This window comes from Eublepharis macularius, chromosome 7, assembly GCF_028583425.1.
Source record: "Eublepharis macularius isolate TG4126 chromosome 7, MPM_Emac_v1.0, whole genome shotgun sequence".
Classification (NCBI taxonomy): domain Eukaryota; kingdom Metazoa; phylum Chordata; class Lepidosauria; order Squamata; family Eublepharidae; genus Eublepharis; species Eublepharis macularius.
This window is the reverse complement of record NC_072796.1, coordinates 72,848,880-72,871,433: the sequence shown is the minus strand read 5'-3', so window position 1 is coordinate 72,871,433 and position 22,554 is coordinate 72,848,880. Positions and strand designations below refer to the sequence as shown.

Sequence of the window (22,554 nt, the reverse complement as noted above, 5' to 3'; positions counted from 1 at the left end):
AGGGTTTGATGTAAATCTCATTTGCGTCTGTTTTCTCCTAGTTACCTGAAATCCATGTTTCCTTATTGTAGCTAGACTTTTCAAACTACCCAGTGTCCACAGCTTCTATGCACTTCTGATTTTTAAGAATCCTGATGACCTCTTTTTGCAAGTGTAAACATCCTAGATAATGCTCTCAAATACATGACAATGAAGTACACAGCATTTGTATAGTTTATTTGAAACTTTCAAATGCATCAACCAGGCACAATAAAAAGAGATCCTTCATTATATAGTCCTGTATTTTTTGCAATAGCTTCAAGAAAGGTAAATCACAAACTTTTTTAAGCTTAAGTATTAAAAGATTTTTTTATTCTTGAGCCCCGTGGCAAGCTGTAGTACTGCAGCCCAAGCTCTGCTCATAACCTGAGTTCGATCCTGGCAGAAGCCAGGTTCAGATAGCCAGCTCAAGGTTGACTTAGCCTTCTATCCTTCTGGGGTAAGTAAAATGAGTACCCTGTTTCCTGGGGGTAAAGTGTAGATGACTGGAGAAGGCAATGGCAAACCACCTCGTAAAAAGTCTGCCAAGAAAACGTCATGATGCGACATCCCACCAGGGGTCAGTAATGACTCGGTGCTTGCACAGGGGACTACCTTTACCTTTTTACCTATTCTTGAACTAATCAAAAATTGTACCATTAGGAAGGCAATTTATTTTGGTTTCAGAAAGATTTCCCCAGCTTACGTAAAACGTATCTTTTGAATCTGAAATCCTCACATAGTTCAGCAAAAACAACGATTTGCGGTTGCAAAACAGCTCAGGGGCATTTGATCTTCTGCTTAAAAATTAAGTCTATTTCAGCTGTATGTTACGTTCAGACAGGAGCTTCTGCCATACTTCTCCTTGTGGAAACTGATACTTCCTTACTGAATCGTCTTTCATTTCAGTGGAATATCCAGCTGCCTTATATGAATGGAAAAACAATTTGAATTTAAACATATTATCACAGCTAGAACAAGAAATTTGTGCTTTCCCAGAAGAGTATTTTGTTCTGCAGTAGATCTTGGAGACTGCTCCTTCAAGAATTGTATGTGGTGAAACAGCAAAGGCAGCCAAAAAGTTTAATCAGCTGAATAGAAAATATTTCCACTAAATTTAATTTCCCCATTTACAAACCTTTGCATTCTATGTCATTTTGTTTTCAGAAAGCCAATTTCCTGAGCCTACAGAGACCAGATGAACCTCAAAATCCAAATTAGCAAACTAGCAATGATTAGAAGTCACACAAGCCTCCCCACAATGTATTGAAGCCAAGAGCAATGGCCCAGGAGGGTGATACTTCAAATGGAAAAAGTCACTTTAGTCCATATATTTTTTTTAACTCTTCCTCTTGAAACTCAGGTAGATAATTACCATATTACATTAATTCCAAAGAACAGAACACAAAGACCTCCACAACATAACCATGCAGTCCAATCCTAGTGCATACAATTACAGCCATGAGTACCTTAAATACCATATCTTCTGTCACTGTTCTGACCTAGGGCTTTAGGCAGATTTAAGCCAACTTAATTTAAGGTGAAAGAGATGCAAATGGACTTCCATTAATTTGCAGCAGTTTTTGCTAAATATAAGTACTGTGCCAACATTGCATTTTGGTTCATATTACTTAGCCTGGATGTATTGATTGATGCTAACGACAAAACAATTTAACACTACAGTAATTTTGAAAGAGAACCGCCACTTCAACTGTTTTGTCTATAAATACAACATGGCTAAACACTGTGGTTTTGGAAAATACCAGAAAACAGTGCTTAAAAGCAAAATCTAATCCAAAAACCTATAGAAACTTCTGAAGGACTGGAAGAAAATGGCGTGGAGTACCAATTTTAAAACAGACCCAAGAGAAAGACTTGTACATGCTGTGTGTTAAGTATCTGGCTCTCCTTTTTGCTCCTTCCTTACTAGGTGTTCATAGGGAAATCTTATGTTACAAGCCCATGCCAGCAATACCTGGGGTGGTATATAGGATGCATTCACGATTACAACAGGATTCTTGAAATGTTCATGTAGATGGTCCATGTATTCACACATCCTATAGGTGAAGACAAATAGTATGTTCACGGTTTGTATAGTTTCCCACCTTCATCACTGAATGCCTGCTATAAGCATCCAGAGTTTACAGCAGATGAAAACTTTTCCTCACCCTTTCTTCAACAACCTTGGTGCTGCATATGTAATTCTTCCCTTCACTACTTTATACTCACAACAAACTGGTGTGGTTGGTTTGACTAGGGTGAGAGAATTAAGAGGTGTGCACCAAAAAAACCTCACTGGTAAATCTGTTTTTTTACTAAATCTGAGGAAAAAATTCAGAATCCCCCAAATTCTGAATTGAGTCTCTAATTCGATTTGGGTATTTCTGAAAAACCCAGCCATTGTTTTCTATGGGACAATCACTCTGGGAAGCACAAGGGGAATGCCTTGTGCTTGTGTGCAGCTTAGTGTTCTGTGGTGTTTCCCCCACTGGCTGAACCCAGCGTCTGGCTACTGTGAATGGCACTGGTTCTGTTGGGCTAAATTGCAACAGTTTGGTTTGGGTGGAATGGATATGATTCTTTGATGTGATGTTGGTCTCTTTCCTTCACTTTGGTTCTGCAGGTTCCTGTGCTTCAGTTTGATTCTCTTGGGCTTTCTCTGGGATGAGATCAGCTTGCATCTGGGAGTGTGCCTTGACCATGGCAGTCTTGCCCCAGTGTGTTTCTGCGATGGGAGTCAGCTTTGACTTTTTTCCCCATAGGAACCAATGGAGTAACTGGGGGCACCTTTTCAGGGGCTCGTAGAATGGGCCCTCTGGGTCCAATCTTCTAAAAACTTGGGGGTCTTTAGAGGACAGTCAGGAGTAGGTCCCCTGACGATTTGGTGGAGTTTGCAGGGAAAATGTCACCCCCCAAATACTCCCCATAGGGAATAATGGAGAATGGATGAGGGCACCTTCTTTGGGTCCAGTCTTCATGAAACTTGGTGGGTTTAGAGAATAGTCAATAGTAGATTCCCACCAAATTTGGTGAAGTTTGGTTGAAAAATTACCCCTCTAGCCCACTACATAGTTCCAAGAGTGATTTTGCCATAGAAAACAATGGCCAAATTTTACTATTTTTTTTGAAAATCTGGCAATATTTCAAGATACCTGATTTTTTATTTGAAATACCCAGATTCCACCAAATCAGCCTAAATGTGGTATTTTAATATGAATTCCAAACTGAACTGCACACTCCTAGAGAAAATGACTAGCGCAAGGTAACTGACTGAGCGGAGATATGAATTGGAATCTTCCTCGTTTCAGTACAACATTAATAACTAAATAACACTGTTTCAGTTATGGCAGGGAACAGCAGAGCTTTATCCTGAATGCATTTAGTTACAGAAAAATTTGGTTTTCCTCAACAAAACCTTGGCTGATTCTGCACACATTGGATAGTGCACTTCCAATCCTCTTTAGAGATCATTTTTCGAGTGTGAAACAAAAAATCCACTTCCAAACGATAGCTAAAGTGCATTGAAAGTGCATTATCCAACGTGTGCAGAATCAGCCCTAGACTTGGATTCTAAATATCAAAACTTTTGATTGGGACTGTATTGCAATGTAGGAGAAATTGAGAAATTACAAACCTATTCTTAAGGCTACCAGATATTGAAATGTAGTCAAATATTATCAAGTGTTGCACCAACTCACAAAGTCCAACTCCTCCAGCATGAGGACAAACAGGGACTGAAATAAATAAATAAAACATGATACCAAGATCATAGTCACTGATGAAAAAAAAGACCAAACTATTAGGAATGTACAATTATATACTTGCATATATTCATGCATCACATTCCTGTCTTTTAAAAAAGAAGTTTGCTGAAAAAAACTTCAGCTCTCCAACTACAATGTACATTGGCCATAACAGGTCATATAAAATAAAGCAACTTATAAAAATCATGAACTAACATGACTGTCCTAGAAAAGAGAGGTTTTTAGTGGTACTGCAGTTTTTTCAGAGCCTTACTTTGAAACTTCTTGGCCATCAAAAACACAGACAGGTTTTCATTGACACTACCCAGCCTGCAGCTATCCACTTGGACAAAGCTTAGGGCCTGAGCCTGAAGGAGCTGCTTAAATATCACTCTGTTATGGCACTGCAGAAAAAGAAAACAAGCACTCAGTTTTCAAGATTTGCCAATTCTCATGTTCAATATAACATCAAAGATCAGAATGTATCATCATAGCATCATATCATAAGGAGATATGATGTACCTTGTGGATACGTGTAGCAAACTAGGGGAACATGATACAAAAGTGATATATATATTTACTTTGTGCATGCTGCAGAGAATATGAAGGCCTGAGATATGCTCCTATTGTATTTTGTACAGTGGGGTGGGGTGGGGTGGGGGTCAGAAGCAGGAAATATCACTTGAATAGACCATATGGACATTATACAAATCCTTCCAACTTTTTATGCAGCATACACACCATTAAAGAATCCTGTCAATGTCTCCTCTATACTATCACGTATGCAAGTACATGATTGCATGAGAGCAATCTGTATATATGGGGAGAAGGCACTTGAATTACAGTAGATGTACATTTTCCAGCAATGACCACAGAGGCAACTACTGGCTTCCCTGTGTATAGCCCAGTTCACACTAGCCTTTTTCCACATGGCTGTATTCAGAGTCACTGAAAAACATTCTGAAAAATCATCAATTCCAATTTAGCCATTGCATGGCAGCCATACATTTGTGTCTGTTTAGCAGCATATCTTCTTATGAGATGTAAAGATTATACCAATTGACTTTATAACTGAGAGATAGCAGGCAGAAGAGCAGAAGATCACTACCAATGAGCACTCTGCATGAAGAATTTTACCATGCCATGGGAAGGCATGCCTGGAACTACATGGCTGGATTCTTTTCTGGACTAACATGGCAGCACTAATATTAAAAATAAATGAATTTGAATTCACGTTTTCCTTTGATTTCGTGGAATCATGAAAGTAACAATGTCCTCTAATGGTCAGCACTCAACAAAACTTTGCTATATTGTCCAATTAAATGTGTGTGTGCAGAAGAGCTGAGATGAGCAGGTATGAAATGATTACTAATACCACATTCCCATGAACAGTCACTGTATTCTTCCAAAATATCATGCTATAATAAAGAATGGGTAAGTAAATCCACTTACTTGTTCTCCTGTTGCAACACCAATTCCTAATGGTGCCAAAGCCTACAATGAAAGAAAGTTCATGAAAGGGCACAATTTTCTGAGTTTTCCCCAGTGCAGTTATTCACTGTGGAAAGCCAAAACATTATGTTTCCATGACTATTATAAAATTAGCAGAAAACTGAAGGGAAACTATTTAAGGGTTAGGGTGGTGTGTTTTTTTTGTGCTTAATCAATTAAGTGTGAAGAGTTACATAAATGGGTGTGTGCTGCCATCAAGAACACACTTAAATCACAACTCAGAGCAGTTATTTATGCACATAGAAGTCCCACTGAAATCACTGGAGCTTAAGGACACCTAACTCCATGCTAGACTTTGGCTACAATATACATGTGGGCCCACTGGCGTGCTAATAAGTTTTGATCACAAATCCTTGGCTAGTACAATATTTCTAATATAATTTGAAGTTTAATCCAAACACGCTAAAAAGTGGATGAGTCACATACATTTTGGGATCATTGCTGGTTGGCTTGCACATGCCAATATTAGTCTTTCAGCTTTTATTAAAGGCTTCAAAAATATGTTACTCATTTAAATTTAATGGAATTCATACTGCGTATGTGACAGGATCCTGTGGCAAGCATGTTTTAATGACTTCTGACAACTTATTCAGCCTGAGTTTTGAGCTCTCTAAGGATTGCTCCCTCATCTATAAATCATCCTAGTTCTCTGGTACAGCAACTCTGCCATCATACTGAGACAAAAACAAGACCTCTAACCTTAGAAATGGTTGCGTGCCCAAGGATATCATCAGGGGAAGTTGGTTCCTCAATCCATAGTGGCTTGAATTCAGCTAGTTTAGCAACCCACTCTATGGCTTCTTCCACTTCCCATCGCTGGTTAGCATCCAGCATCTGAGAACAGTTACAGATTGAATTCATTCTGTAATGCTATTGAGTGCATTGCTATAACAACCATAATGTTGATTTGAGAAAGATGGAAAGCATCAAGAATATGAGCCAAGCTCTTCTTATGAGGCAATCTAGCATCTTTCCGCTGAGTTGCGAAACAATCTGACCTTGTAATATCTGCTAGCCAACATTTGCTAAAATCCAATAAAATAAGGAAAAGCAATGCAATCAACTATGAGAATGAACCATTTTAGTAAACCAAAGCTCTAATTAGTTGTGACATATAAAGGACTCTTGTTAACTTGTTATAAAAGCTGAAAAAATAATGGCTATCATATCACATATTTGTTATGTTCTTCCACAACATTTTAACCAGGAACCGCAAGTCTTACACTACCAATAAGAAAAGAGTTAAAGGTTCCATTTTGCTCTAACTGTTCGTTAATCCAAATGTTCACTTCTTGAAGTCAGGATGCTGAGTTTCCTTTAAGATATTATATATGCATTCCTAGAGTATGTTAAAAAGTGACTATCATACATAAGCAAATGGTATTTCCATGCAAGCCCCTGATAATTGTTAGTAATGCATTTACACTGCATCATAAGTACAGTAATCCTGGATTAACCAGCCATCAGAAGAACAAAGAAAAGCCCTTTGAATGAAAACAGAGGTTCATGAAATGGTCAGCAGACTTGATATGGCCACCAGGCTGCCCCAAGCCAGGCATGCATATTCTAAAGCAAAGCTAAATACAGGTCTCAACTCAGTAACTAATTAACACACAACATATATTTATATCAAAATGGAACCTTGGATTAATTTATGTATATGTATATACCAGTATATTTTCAGGCCCAATCATTTCTCTAACAAGTTTGCATCTCCGAATGTCATCCTGGAGATTTGCTCCAACTTTCACTTTGAACCTAGAGACACATTTGCAATGAAATGTACAAATTATTCAAAAATGTATAAAATGTTGACAACAATGGTTTACTCTCTATGATCAACTTCATGGGACTGGAGAGCATTACACATGATCATGTTTTTGTTTGATCATTAAGTCCTAACACTATCCCATTTTAAAAAGCATTTTAAAAAATACTGACGGGTGTGCTTTCCTAGGATTTGGAACGTGTTCACCTAAAACAAACTTGGACTCGGTTCAGATTGAGCATAGAGCTTTTTTCAAGATGAAGCCCATTCTGGACTACAGGATTTGAAAAATATTTCAAGTGAATATACCGGTATAGAAGTCCCATTGACTTCAGTGTGATTTCAGCTAAACCAAGATTCTCCCACCAGAAATTGATCAAGTTCTCAAATAACCTTAAAGAGTCTATTTAACAAGTGTTCAAAGTGTTAAGTGAATACAGTGTAATAAATACAACTATAAACAGTAATAATTCATACAATACATGACAATCCAATAGAGTACAAATGAACTCATCACCATTCAATGCTTCACATCACCATTTAAACTACAAATACAATTCTTAAAGGTACAGTCCGTGTGGGTTCTTATATCTATGCTTATTGTTCTTTTTTGCAGGCTCAAGGATGATGATCCACCCGAGGCTCCCAATGGATAGAGGTAAGTGGTAGTCTTTTAGCGATTTATCAGCTCTGTGTAATGAACTGCTTTTATATTTCAGATCACAGCTCTGCCTGTGGGACGCCGCTGGCTGTGGCACCACCCAACAGATCACTAGTCCCCCGTTTCATGCTTTATGCTTTCTCAAGGGTTGATATCAATGAACATGGCTTGTTGCATTTATTGCTCATTGGATGTACCCAATTTCAATGAGTGATGGATAAGGCTTTGACAGAAGCCTTATCCGGAGCTGTGATCTGAAATAACCCAAACCCTCCCCTCCAGGATAAGTGTGCACATGCACCTGAATGTATGTTCACACAGTAGCATTGGTACAACAGGCCAGTAGCACTAGTCCTGAGTGTACCCCCCCCCAGCACTTTTCCTTGCAAACCCAGCCTTTCCTGTCATACATTTCTTGCATATCTGCAGAAAAGCTGCTGTAGCACAGTGATTAAGTGGTTTGTCTGTGAATCAGCACTTTACTGGTTTGAATCCCACTACTACCATGAGCTCAGTAGGTGGCCTTGGGTAAGCCACTCCTCTCAGCCCCAGCTCCCCAGCTGTATTGTGGGGATAATAATAACACTAACTTGTTCACCGCTCTGGGTGAGGCACTAATCTGTCTAGAAGAGCGGTATATAAGCACAGTTGTTATTGTTATTGTTGTTATCATCATCATCATCTAAGAAGTGAAGCATTCAGTACAAGAACTGTTTTATACCTGGTCCAACCATCCTTCAGCGCTTCAGTACACAGCTGCGAAGAAAGTTACATCAGTTATATAGATATATACTAAGTGAAAACAGCCATTTGATCAAAACTTTCAGCTGTATTTGTTAAGCTGTTAAAAGGTATTTTATTTTATGTAGCACCAGTGCTGTAGGAAGAAATCTAATTCTGAGGCTTGGTCCCAGGCCCTATCCCTTACACAACTACCATGGTTATGTTTAAACTAGTTTACAGAATACTAACCAATATGCATACCAAATCAGGCAGTATCTGACAATGTCAGTTTAAAATTGAACTTGCTAGCAACTGAACCAGTTATATTTGCTAAGTGTTTCCACACTGAAATCAAAGGAGAGGTCTAAATGAGATGATGGAAGAGCCCAACCTGTTTAAGTTGCTGATCCGTATAGCCAAGCCAGGCACATGACGTGGTATAAGCTGGGTAGCCATGCTTTAGCATTTGCTCTTCTACAAAGATACAAAGTGTCACCAGAGGTCAGATGCAGTTTCCTTACAACTTTGGGAAAACACATCTGGATTCCCTGCAATAACGGCATTAAAACAAAAGCCAGGAAAGACCCTCAGGACAAATTACAACCTTGGAATTCCACAGGGTGATTTACCATTTCTTTCCCAGGATAGTGTACTGGTTAGAATCCGGATTACAAACATGGAGACCATGGTTCAAGTCTCCACCCACTCTGCCACTTGGTAACTTTGGGCTACTTACTCCCACTTAGCATGACCTACTTCACAAGATTGCTGAGAAGATGGCAGAAGAGACCTTTTACAGCATCCTAAGCTCCTTAGAAAATGGACAGGATAAAAATCAATCCAATTAATCAATAAAATAGCCAGATGGTTCATATGATTTCCAAAAGCCTTCAAGTATAGAATGTGTCCCACAATGCACCAAACGTCATAAGAGAAAATCAGCCACCAGTTTCTATACCCAGATTCTGAAGAGCTTCCTAGGGTGCAACTAAGAATTTAACACTCGGCACAGAAGTACTTTGTTGCTTACCTCTTTCTTTTTTCCCCACCAGACCATTTTGAAGTATTGCTAGTGGTAGGGAAAGAGAAATGATAACCTTAAACCAAAATATGACTTTAACCTATTGTTATTTTTATAAAGTAAAATTGTAGTACACAGCATATTCTAAGTGAATGGGACTGCAATAACCATACACATAACTGGAGAACAGATATTCTGGAGTTGTTGGAATGCTGAAGTTAAGAGCATGAACTATGAACTATGTATCCCTTTTCAAACTTCAGTTTAGTCATGAATTCACTGTACATCAGCAAGATATTCTCCTTCAAACTTTCAACCCCGTTCATCCTCTCTCCATTGTTATTTGCAATATGGAAATAGTAACAGTGTACTTTACAAAGTAGTTGTACAAAAATTACTAAAATATATCTAAAAATACATAAAGGAAATGTACCTTACAAAAATGGTCAACTACCACACTTCCAGACTTGCTTATTTGCAAAGCCCAAGAAGTCAGGCTGAAGGAAGCTAATGCAGGTTTCGTTTCTGTAACTTACTATAAGCTTCTTCTTCTGTCAGTGCATCAGTAATATATCTGAAATCTATGCACGATAATAATTGTTTAGGATCCTGGAAAAGGAAAAAATGAGCTAGCTGTTGCGTAACTTGACTTTACCAATTCCACAAATGACTTATTCACAACTCTTTCACCCAAATCCAGTGGTCCAATGCCTCTTTTACTATTGGTTTTTATGGTTTTATCCAAGTGGTTATTGGTCTTAATTTTTTAAATTTTGTATTATCATTTCATATAAGCACAGCACTTTTCCAGATGATCAGAGACCTGTTGGGATCTGGTCTGCAGGAGAAACTAGACTGCCTGGTGACCTGCTGGATCCACTTTGCAGATAAAATCTCTTGCATCTGTTCTGGCCTGGACTATATATTAGCAGCAATAAGGTGCTGACTTGTCTAGTTGTTTTTACTCAGTGGGACGATGTGGACAGGATCCATGGAGGTTTGAGGCCTAGCACCTGCTTGTAATACGCTTTCCCTTCCTGGCTTATTAAATCTGCCCAGGGTGGGGGGCTAGTTGACAGTGTATGAGAGGAAGTTAATGTCTTCATGAGGGAGGAGATGACTGCCCCAGCCTTGAAACAGGCTGCGGTGCACCCACTTCTAAAGAAGCCTACCCTGGACCCGAAGAGATCTTATTAACTATTGACCCATCTCAAATGTTCTATTCTTGAACAAGGTGATTGAAAGGGTGGTCGCTGGGCAACTTCAGGCTTTCCTAGATGAGGCAAACTGTTTAGATCCTTTCCAATCTTGTTTTAGGTTTGATTATGGGACTGAAATAGCCTTGGTCACCCTGGTGGATGACCTGCACTGGGATATGGACAGAGGGAGTGTGACTCTGTTGATTCTCCTGGACCTCTCAGCAGCTTTCAATAACATCAGTCATGGTGTCCTTCTGGACCACCTTTCCAGGATGGAATTGGGAGGCACTGTTCTGTGGTGGTTCTTGTCCTATCTAGAGGATAGGTTTCAGAAAGTGGTGCTGGAGGATTGTTGCTCAGTCCCTTGGCCTTTGGCCTGTGAGGTCTGGAAGCCTCCATCTTCCCCACATGCTTTTTAACATCTACATAAAACTACTGAGTTAGGTCATTTGGAGATTTGGACTGGAATGTTGTCACCAATATGCAGCTGACACTCAGCTCTATCTTGTACTTCCATCTAACCCCAGGGTGGTTGTAGAAACCATGAACCAGTGCCTGGAGACAGTTCTGACGTGGATGTAGGCTAATAAATCAAAGGTTAATCCCAACAAGATGGAAGTGCTACTGGTGAGCAAGTCTAACCCGGGATTTAAGGTATTACCCATTATCAATGGGACTGCGCTCCCCTTGAAGAAACAGGTGCATAGTTTGGGAGGTGCTCTTGGAACCCATCTTACTGCTAGATAAGCAGGTGGCAGCTATGGCTAGGGATGCCTTTTACCAGATTTGACTGGTTACTCAGCCACAGCCTTTCCTTGGAAGGAAAGATCTTGCTACTGTGGTACATTGACCTGGTTACATCTCGATTACATTGCTGCAATGCCTTCTACATAGTGCTGCCCTTGAGAACTGTTCAGAAAGCTCAACTGGTGCAGAATGCTGTAGTCAGGATAACTCAAGTGGGAACCTATCACTCCCGACATGGCTCATCTACATTGACTTCCAATCTGTTTCTGGGCACAATTCAAGGATGTTGACCATTAAAGCTCATATCAACATACTTGACAGACTGCCTACTCCCTTATGAACCTACCTTACTACTGCAGTCATTTTCAGAGGACCTGCTTTGGGCACTCCCACATTGCTAGACTAGGCAGGTGGTAACACAGGAGAGGGCCTTCTCAGTTGTGGCACCCAAACTCTGGAACTCTCTCCCCAGGGAGATTCATCTGTCCCCTTCTATAACCATCTTCTGCCAACAGTGAAAACTTTGTTTCACTTGGCATTCCCTCAGTGGTTCCTCCTCCCTCTCCAATGTCTTTAACTATTTTCATCTTTCGTATTTCTGGTTTTATATTGTTTTAATGATGCATTTATGGTTTTAATGGCTTTTAAGATTTTAATTTGTATGTTTTAAATCTGTTAGATGCCTTGGTGGCCCTGTGAGGGCAGAAAGACGAGGTGAAAATCCTGGAATGTTTAGTTTTCCATTATAATTTTCTCTAGATCTTCATTTTTAATATCATATTGCAATATGTTATTACAGAAAGGCAGGGTATAAATCTTCTAAATAAGTTGGTAAAATCTAGGAGATGAGATGTATCTGCAAAATCAGATTTCCATGTGTCAGTTCCTTGGTGAATTGGGAATGATATATGCAGCCAGGTAGACATGTAACCACAATACAGTTCTTCATCCAGATCCCATAGAACACAATGGCTGTGTCTTATGATGATGATGGGAGATGGGAATGCACACCCATCAAGGCCATTAGCCACATGTATCTTCATTACTGGGCATGGCTGGAGAAGGAGGCTGGACTATGTCTCACTCCGCAAATGATGATATATTATCGTAATGGAAATCAAATGGCTAGTTTGAAAATATTATTATTTGTGATACCGTTTCATAAATATTAAAATGTACAGGTGCTCTGTGGCATTTCCGTGCTAGTGGACTGGCAAAATGGAATTGTAATCATATGCCTAAACTCAGAGTGTCAACAAAGGATTGGTTGATTGCAACCTGGTTTCTGTGGGTCCTCCTGAGGCCCTTCCACATTGAAAAATGAATGCAGTGTATAGAAGCAGGTATATGATACAACTATAAACAGAATAATAGTTTTATGATACAAATAGCTTGCTCTACAAGCAAAATGTTTAGATAAATCAAAGAAACTAAATCAAAGAACTAAATCAAAAAATACAATCAATCTCAAAATGTCCATGTTATATATAGCAACCATCATGTATCCCCATCTGTATTTTTGAGGGACAAAACATCTGCCCCAAATTTAATGGCTTACTTACTTTTTTCTGCACATTTCATTATTAGTACAGTCCTATGCAGAATTACACCAGTCTTGTCCATTGAAATTAATGATCTGAGGCTGGAATACCTCTGGATAGGATAGTACTTAAATGTTTAAAGATCACAAATTACATACTAATTTAAGAACAGAAGCAGTTGCAATCAATCCTGACCTTTTTAATCTTGAAGTTCATGACATCTCTTTATTACTGCACTTTAAAGAAATGAATTTTTAATATCAGTAGGAAGATCAACTTGTATCTAAATCTGCAGACATGGCAGTACGTAGCTCAAGGTAGAAGCATTTCCTTATGACAATTCAGGAAGTGAAGACCACAAGAATTATACAGACCACTGCAATCTACAAAGCCCTTAAAGGTCTTCTATTTTTTGAAACACTACACAAACTATGTAATGCTGAATCATGGTTCCATACCTACTAAGACTGTTACTTTTAATGTAGCACACTAGAAATATAAATCAATAATAGAGTTTTTTTCCTTACCATGTCAACCAGCAATTTCCAAAGAGGCTTTAAAAAAGAAACAATTTACACTTATGTTATATTCCAGGATACCTAAACATGTACAACAGTAACTATGGTCATCAAACAAGTTACAGGTAGGTACTTATTTTCTCTCCTTTCTTTTAAGCTCGTGATAGGCCTCATCTACACCTGTAAGCTAGGAATTAGTTTGAAAGAGCCGGAAGGTTGCCTTTTACATACAAAACTAGTATTTGACAACCAGAGGACTCATGTTATTTCCTCAGACAGGAATAGGTTCAGTGAAAAGGACCAGGATGTTTTGGGCCAGGTTGGGGATTTCTTGCCTTCCTCTGCCAGGCTGGGCATCTTGGAAGAAGGCTTACTTATGCATCTCCTAGAAACTGGATCTCAGAATGCATGTATGACTGCCATTACTTGATTTCTAGTATTTCCAGGGATGCTCACAGCAACCCATGCTCACTCTCTGCATGCATTTGGCAGGGGTAGAATAATGCCAATTACTTGGAAATAAGTATATTTGTTTCATCGGGACAAAATGGATATAGGGAGGAAAGCACCAGGTATTGCATGAGATCTTGCACAAGTAGAACTGTGCTGAGTCGTTTGTTTCCACTTGTGCATCGCTGAATTCAAGCAACAGAAGAGTTGGGCAGCACAACAGAACATTGCAAATGGTGACATTTTTGCCTTGTTCAAAGCCATTACCTTCCCTTCTTGTTTAGCCCATAAATCCCAGACAGCATTCAGAATGGCAGCTGTAGCTAAATGCACAGCTCCTTTCTCTGGACCAATCTGTTGATGAAACAAACATGTAGGTAGCTATAAAAGAGAGGGACAGTTTCATTTGCGTGATCAGGCACTCATCACCCCTCATGTCTGCTTAATTTTCTCAAGTTTAGATTACTGTAATGACGCACCTGATGAAGAGAACTGTGATTCTTGAAAGCTTATGCTACAGTAAAGTTGGTTAGTCTTAAAGGTGCTACTGGACTCTTTTCAATTTTGCTACTACAGACTAAAACAGCTAACTCCTCTGGATCTGTAATGCCACTATGTGGGACTGCCCTTGAAGACAACCAGAGCACGTCAAGTTCAAAATGCAAATTGCTTGACTTTTACCTAGAATGAGCCTCATCCATCAAATGATGTCATTTTAAAACAGCTTCATTTGCTTCAAGGCTCAATTCAAGGTGCAGTTTCTTACTATTAAAGCTCTTCATGACTTGGGATCCACAGTTGGTCCCTGTGCACCAACTAAGTTCATCCAATTAAAATATGCCTTCCTTGAGACTGGCACAATTGGCCACTACCAGTTCATATGCTTTGTTTTTTTTATATTGCTGTGGAATGAGCTCCCTCTGGGCACCTCAAAAATCCTGTCACTGCTGGTCTTCAGAAGGACTACTGAGACCTTTAGTGTCAGAAGATTTTTTTGAAGATTCATTGACATATTTTTGTCTATATTAGCTGTTTTTGAATGTTGATGGTTTGATGAATTTTATGCGAGATGTTTTTCATGTAGAGACACTGTCAGCTGCCATGGGCTTTTAGCAGGTAAGGTAGGATACAAATGTTTTCAAGTAAATACATGAAAATATCTTGTGCCTACTGAGGTATTCATCTAGGAATATTCTTGGATTCTGTGGAATCTGCATTTACTGAATAAGAAAGAGTCAAATAGGAGGCCGAAAGAAGAGTAACACTTTCTTTCTGCAGGACTACAAGAAGTCAGAGAACATTAACATCTTTGGTTGCTGCAATGCACCCTGTGGCTTGTTGAACTTCTTGCTGTAGTCAGGGATATTTTGCAATGAGAGGACCATTAACCTAAGAAAATTAATTATACAGTGAAACCTTTTGCATTCATCCATTGCACTCTTTTCTACAATGCTGTCCAATATCTTACCCATCGGAGTTGCCCATCACTGGTTAGTTGCCTGTAGAATCCTCGAAAATTGCTGATGATTTCATCCAAGTCTTTATCAACTACATGGATGGAAAGTGCGTTGACTGCACAGACAACTGCAAAACATACCAGTGTGCTTCGTGAACTTGTTACTGCATTCTATGCATTCACCAGACTCTGTGTGGATGCTTTTGTACAAGTTCACAAAATCTACCTCTCTTATCAACTGAACATACAAGTTAGGACAATGGTTTAGCTTTTAAATAATAGGCAAAGTAGAGAGCAAGTATGATGTAATGGTTAGGGTGTTTGACTGAGAATGGAAAACCCAGGTTCAAACCCTCCTTCTAACATGAAGATCACTCTCTGGGTGACCTTGGATTAGCCATATTCTCTCCGCCTAGCCTTCTTCACAGGCTGGGTGTTAGGAGAGGAGAATGATATATGGCATCCTGAGCTCCTTGAGGGAGAGAACTAACATGTAATAAAGTAGATGATCAAATAAATATCACAGAGATATTTATTTGTCCTGCTTTTTTGCTCTGTTTCAAGCTCACTGCTTTAGATGGGTGTTAAAGAGTTTCTGCTTAATTTATTTCTAACATTTGTAAACCTGCCTTTCAAAAAGGGAACTGGGACCCAATTTAAGTTTGTTGAAACAAGGAAGTCTTCCTTTTCTCATCTGAAATATCTGACTTTCATGAAGCTGCCTTGTCCTGAGTTAGATGACTGGTCTATCTTGGTCTATTGTCTGGACTGACTACCAGCAGCAGTCCAGGGTCTCAGGCATAGGTCTCTCACATCACCTAATTCTATCCCATACAACAAGTAGAGTAACTATTTTTTTTACAAAAATGTATAAAGCTTCATTTCAAAACTGTAAATAATAAAAAACAATAAAACAATATGCAACAAATCACTCGTTAAACAATATAATTCTACAGTGGCAGTTAAAAAAATAAAAGACTAAACAAACAGAGCTTAAAAGAGGTATCCCAAATAAAAAGCTTTCAGCTCTTTTATGAAAAGGGCAAAGGAGAAAGGGTGTTCCACAGCTCAGAGGGGCACCACCAAAAAGGTCCTGTTATGCATTTAATTAATCAAATGGACTCAAGAAGTACAGAACAATTTCCATGCATCTTCAGTAGGGTTGGACTTTCTATTATTAGGTTCCACAAATCAATTACTTATTTTTGGCAAGAAAACAACAAAACTCTAATGTAATTTAATCTCCTTTACAATAGAACTGGGATAAAGAAAAGAAATAGGTATATTTAGAAGTTCATCTTCGTTCTTCTGTGCCTCCACACATGGGGACTGCGCAGGCGCAGGCCAGCCGCCGGAGAATTTTCTAGAGCTTCCATGGCTCCGAAGGGGCCGTTTGTCGCGCGCCTCAGCGACCGTTTTCCCGCCCAAACGGTCACGTGATCCTCCAGCGACCAACGGCCCCTTCCCTCAGTTCTCTTCTTGCCGCCGCTTGGAGAGAACGTGAGCTTCGTTGCTCTGTGCTTTGTGCTTTTTTCTGACTTCTGATTGATCTTTGTAAGGTGCTCCCCTTTGGCCTGTCCACTGCCCCACGAGTGTTCACGAAATGTGTGGCCCCTGTGGTTTCCTTCCTGCGGGAAGAGGGCTGTACCATCTTTCCGTACCTCGATGACTGGCTCATCGTGGCTGAATCGGAGTCTAGGCTGGTGCAGGACATTGGCTTGGTACTTAGCACTTGCCAACGCCTGGGGCTCCTGGTGAACTTGGAGAAATCCAAGCTGGTGCCCAGCTGCAAGGTGTCCTACATTGGCGCACTGTTAGACTCTGTGGAGGGTAAGGCCCTGCTCCCTTTGGAGAGGGCTCGGACCCTAAGGGGTCTAGTGTCCATGTTTAAAAGGAACCGGTTCCAGTCTGTGCGCGCTATCCAGTGCTTACTAGGGCATATGGCAGCAGCCACCTCTGTGGTGCCTTTCGCTAGGCTGCGTATGCGCCCTCTCCAGAACTGGTTTGTGCGGAGGTACGATGCTCTGCTGCACCCTCCGTCCCTCAAATTCTCTATCCCGAGGGTCATCCTCTCCTCCTTGGACTGGTGGCTGTCGGATGACAACTTGTTTAAGGGGACCCCTTTTGGGTATCAACACCATGACATCACGGTTACCACTGATGCCTCTCTGTTGGGATGGGGGGCTTACTGTGGTGATGTGTCTGTGCAAGATGTCTGGTCTGACAGGGAAAAGACCCTCCATATCAATGTGCTTGAACTAAGGGCCATTCGTTTCGCACTTGTGTCTCTTACAGCACTGCTGAGAAATCGTCAGGTGTTGGTGCAGACGGACAACACGACTGCCATGTACTACGTGAATCAGCAGGGGGGCACAGTGTCCATGGCCCTGTGCCGGGAAGCCACACTCACTTGGCAGTGGGCTATCAAGAACGGCGTGTCGCTCCGTGCTATACACGTGGCTGGGTCAGACAATGCCCGGGCAGATGCCCTCAGCAGGGTCCCTTTACTGGACCACGAGTGGGAGCTGAACGTAGAGTGCGTTGGGCCGATCTTCCGGATGTGGGGTCATCCAGTGATAGACGTGTTCGCCACTGCGGCAACCACCAAGGCCCACACGTTCTGTTCCAGGGCAGGGAGCGACCCCCTCTCTATTGGGGATGCCTTCCAGTTTACGTGGACGCAGGGCTTGCACTACATGTTTCCTCCATTCCCCTTGATTCCCAGGGTCCTGTGCAAGATAGAGGAGGACGGGACAGACTGCATCCTAGTGGCCCCCTTCTGGCCACGGCAGGTTTGGTTCCCGAAGCTCCTGCGGCTGTCCCAACGGACATATGTCAGTCTGCCCCCTCGGCAAGACCTTCTCCTAAACGGGAGCCTAGTCCACCACGATCCCAGGAAGCTGCACCTAACGGCTTGGCGGATCGTTCCTCCCCTGTAGGCTTTACTGACGAGGTACAGAGGGTCCTCCTGAATGCTCGTCGGCCATCCACTAGGCGCGCTTATGCGGCCAAGTGGCGCAGGTTTGAGCTCTGGGCACTTGCCAGAGGAGTGGTGCCCGAGAGCAGTCCCTTGGGGGTTGTGTTCGAGTATTTGTGCCACTTGCGTGGCCTGGGCTTGAAGGTGTCCTCCCTCAAGGTACACTTGGCAGCGATATCAGCTGCTCACACCCGAATTGAGGGTGCTACGGTGTTTTCTCACTCGCAATCCCGCCAGTTCCTTAAGGGCATGTACAATCTTTACCCACCTGTGTCTGCGCCAGTGCCTCGGTGGTCACTGTCCTTGGTGCTCTCACATCTCATGTTGCCTCCATTTGAACCTATGGCTACATGCCCCTTGGATATGCTATCCTACAAGGTAGCATTCTTGGTGGCCGTCACGTCGGCCAGAAGGGTCAGTGAGCTGTCTGCACTGCGGTCTGACCCTCCCTTTCTTGTGTTTCATCCCAACAAAGTGGTCCTGCGTCCCTGCCTTGAGTTCCTGCCCAAGGTGGTGTCCGCCTTCCACCTCTCGCAGGATATCTCACTGCCTGCATTCTTTCCTCAACCCTCCTCTAAGGGGGAAAAGGCCCTCCATACCCTAGACTTGAAGAGGGCCCTAGCCTATTACCTGGATAGGACGAAGGGATTCCGCGCCAGTCCTCACCTGTTTGTATGTTTTGGGGCCAAGGACAAGGGTAACAGGGCTTCCTCACAGACCCTGTCTAGGTGGATTGTGACGGCCATTAGCAAGGCCTATTCCCTGGCAGGGGTGGCTTGCCCGCTTCATGTCAGAGCCCACTCCACGCGGTCCCAAGCATCCTCTTCGGCACTCCTCAGGGGGGTGCCCCTGGTTAACATTTGTAAAGCAGCCACATGGTCCTCTGCAGACACCTTTGTCAGGCACTACGCCGTTGATGTCAATGCGGAGCAGGATGTATCTGTGGCCAAGGCTGTCTTACACTCCCTTTTTTCCTGAGGGAGTTTGGAATGACTTTCTTGGCGTACCTGCTGGGTACCCTTGAGTGAAAGTGTGTATATATGTACCTGGGGGTGTGTATATATGTAAATATTGAATATTTATGTGTCCTTACACAGTTTTTTACATAGATGTATATACGCATATCTATTTATTTTTGATCTTGTTTGTTCAATAAAATTGTGTTGGACTTCACCCCCGCCTTCCTTATTGTGTGAAGCTTGGTACACTCCCATGTGTGGAGGCACAGAAGAACGAAGATGAAAACAGGGTTAACATACCTGTAACTTATGTTCATCGAGTTCTTCTGTGCTGACACACAACCCTCCCTCCTACCCCGCTGTGAACTCCAATGCACAATACTGTGATGGCTGTAACGGATATTGGTGTTTTTAAGGTGTTACGGCTGAAGTGTGTTGGTCAAGCGGCGGCAAGGGAGAACTGAGGGAAGGGGCCGTTGGTCGCTGGAGGATCACGTGACCGTTTGGGCGGGAAAACGGTCGCTGAGGCGCGCGACAAACGGCCCCTTCGGAGCCATGGAAGCTCTAGAAAATTCTCCGGCGGCTGGCCTGCGCCTGCGCAGTCCCCATGTGTGTCAGCACAGAAGAACTCGATGAACATAAGTTACAGGTATGTTAACCCTGTTTTATTTGGGATGGTAAGAACCAATCTCTCCATGTCAAGTGAGAAGAGAAAAAGTTTGTCAAAAGAGAGTTTCAAGGTGCATCATTCAATTGGGGTTATCACTGTTGTTTGAGCAATATTACTGCTTGTAATGATAAACGGAGATATAGCAGCAGTATGGAACAGATGGTGGGTTGAATGCAACCAGCTTTTTCATTCTATCACACCAAATTTCTTTCTATACTACAGTCAGTGTACTACATGTTTTTTGTCCATGAAGATCCCTAGCATTACCTTTATGAGGGTTAAAGGGAATCCCCTTCTCTCTTTTTAACAGCAGAATAGCTGGCTGGATCTACCCTATATATGTTGTTATCAAAAGGAGCATCAGATTTTGAAAGCTTGCTATACTGAGCAGAAAATGCAACAGATGAGGCATCCATCAGATGGGGGGGAGGCATCCAAAACAGCACCAAGAAAAAGAGTAAAATGTTTATTATGCTTGTGAAAGTACCTGCAGCTGAATTCCTATTTGCATAATTTCATACCATCATTTTATACCCATATTGTTAGCAAACAAAATGAATCCTTATTCTGTTTGACAAAAATGCCAGCAGAAAATGTACAATTCCCAATTATTCCTTGAAATGTAAAACAGATTGCTGAATGAGCATAGCTCAATGTCATGCAAATCTACAATGAAATTAAATAAATTAAGCCCAGAGAAGAAGGGCTGATTTAAAAATTGCAGCCACCAGGTGGAGACAGCTAAGAAGCCATTTGCCTAGTAGTGGCACTCAGGAAACCAGCCACAAAAACAAACAAGTCAAACAAAAGTTACTCACATGCACAGCATTTTGCATTAGTGTTACACATTTTGGTGACTGCTAGCATCAGCATGTTTTTGGATGACGTACAAGAGAAAAGGCTTTTAAACACATATTACACACCTAATACGGCACCATTAATTATGGGTAAAACACTTTCCTAGCAGCCTGCCTGTACAGCAGGAGCTGAAATGTGCATCAATCCTGAGAATCTCTATGTAAGACAATGGAAAGTGACAGCAGCATATTAAGGGATCGATCAGCACATGAAGTGTTCTTATTCCTATTCAGATTATTGGTCGTATCTCTACTGACAGGCTCCCCGGTCTTCCAGGCCCTGCTCCCTGTAGCTGGAGGAGGAGTCTGAATCTGCATGCAAGGTTTCACTCTCACTGAGACACAGCTCCTCCCCTTCCGGCTGACGTTGTGTGGTCATACCGAAACTCAGCCCAGGACAGTAAAGATTAACATGCTTTCCCTTCTCCATGGTTTTGCAGAAATGCAGTTCCAATAGGTAACCTATTAGAACAAAGATCAAGAATGTGCCTTGATTTCCAGCCTGCTCTTATGGCAGCTCACCTTTGAGAGACCATTTCCAAACATCAGACTGATGTTCTCATGGTGATTCACATCTACTTTAAATTAGGGGCAGCAGAACTACTTACCCACTTCAGTGCCTTTACCCAACGTAAATGTTAATCCACAACCTTTGAGTCCATCAGGAGCATCGGTTTCTATGACAACATAGGCTGCTGAATAATCGGGGTCAGGATGCTAAACGAGAGCAGAAACACCCCCAAATAGTAGAAGTTAACACACAGAGGTCCAAATCTAACACAAACTAACACGGGATCATCCACATATCCACAGTTCAGTGGGTGAGATGGGTGGGTGTCTTTCTCTGTTTTGTCAAAATAACAGAGTGCAAAGCATGTAACATGTGAATTCACATGGTTCCCCAACCCAGTTTAGTGTTAGAGATGCTTCTCCACCGGCCTGTTTATCTTGGGGAGCGGGCAGGCTGTCTGAGAGGATCAGGTAACTTTTCAGCCGACCTCGATCCGCTTGGCCAACTCTAGCTTTTATCTCGGTGCAGAAAGGCCTGTTGCAGCCTGTCTCTGTCCCGCCGCACCGCAGACCAACTGCGAGGTCTCGTGGGCGTCGCTCACAAAGCGGCGGCCGAAGCAGCTTGACGGCATTGCTTACCATAGCGTCTGAGCCATGGCGGGCCAGAGAGGTGGGGAACCGGACGTCGCTGACTGTCAGCCCCGTGATCCGACCCCTACTCATGGCTACGGAGAAGCTCCAACGCACACTCCGCGAAGAAGCCGCAGCCGCAGCCCCTTCCTCCGGCCCCCACGAGCTGGGCTTGAAGCTGATTGGGGCGCGGGGCGCTCGTGGGCGTGTTTGGAGGAGAAAGGAAGCGGAGCGAGCAGATGCCGAAGGAGGAACCGGAGGAGGGGCGGTCGCTGCGGACCGAGAAAGGGCTCCGGTTTGGCAGCCAGCCTCATTGTAGCAAATAAGGCTTTCGTCAGCGTAAATGTGTTTAGGATTGCTGAGCAGTCTTCTGTACGACTGGAATTCACTTTCCAAGTCAGTTTGTATTTCACGAAGCTTTACGGGCCCCAACCCAGCTTACATTTCGTTTTCTTCATAATTTCGCTCACGTATATATAAGCATGTAGATTAAGTTTATGAAGACCAACTAACTACACGCGTCTGACGAAGTGAGCTCTAGTCCACGAGAGTTTGTGCTAGAATAAAAATATACATCTATTTACAATTACCGCA

General features: G+C 42.1%; 1 protein-coding gene across 3 annotated transcripts; it reads right to left on the bottom strand.

Annotated features, from left to right (window-relative positions):
• Positions 1-195: 195 nt before the first annotated feature.
• On the bottom strand, positions 196-22,182 carry ENOSF1 (enolase superfamily member 1). 3 transcript variants are annotated; one of them, XM_054985976.1, is made up of 16 exons: positions 21,970-22,181; positions 21,429-21,537; positions 15,370-15,449; positions 14,169-14,255; positions 13,461-13,487; positions 9,983-10,055; positions 9,456-9,494; positions 8,817-8,899; positions 8,424-8,458; positions 6,944-7,031; positions 5,973-6,107; positions 5,214-5,255; positions 4,036-4,165; positions 3,653-3,752; positions 1,994-2,075; positions 196-943 (listed from the first exon to the last, which is right to left on the bottom strand). In XM_054985976.1, the coding sequence occupies exons 1-16, from the start codon at positions 22,051-22,053 to the stop codon at positions 833-835; spliced, it is 1,305 nt and encodes a 434-aa protein (XP_054841951.1). In that variant the 5' UTR covers positions 22,054-22,181; the 3' UTR covers positions 196-832. The 3 variants fall into 3 exon arrangements, with proteins under 3 accessions (XP_054841951.1, XP_054841950.1, XP_054841952.1); XM_054985975.1 differs by having other exon boundaries at positions 15,370-15,485; positions 21,970-22,180; XM_054985977.1 differs by having other exon boundaries at positions 788-939; positions 15,370-15,485; positions 21,970-22,182.
• Between the last annotated feature and the right edge of the window lie 372 nt (positions 22,183-22,554).

What these genes read in the sequence shown, in the direction of transcription:
- ENOSF1 (XM_054985975.1), bottom strand. Translation starts at nt 22,053, where the DNA reads ATGAGTAGGGGTCGGATCACGGGGCTGACAGTCAGCGACGTCCGGTTC. An exon ending in CGGATCAGCAACTTAAACAG is followed by an intron (nt 8,459 to 8,816) that starts GTTGGGCTCTTC and finishes CTTTCTTCGCAG; the next exon opens with CTGTGTACTGAAGCGCTGAA. An exon ending in TCTGGTAGCCTTAAGAATAG is followed by an intron (nt 2,076 to 3,652) that starts GTTTGTAATTTC and finishes CTTCACCTATAG; the next exon opens with GATGTGTGAATACATGGACC.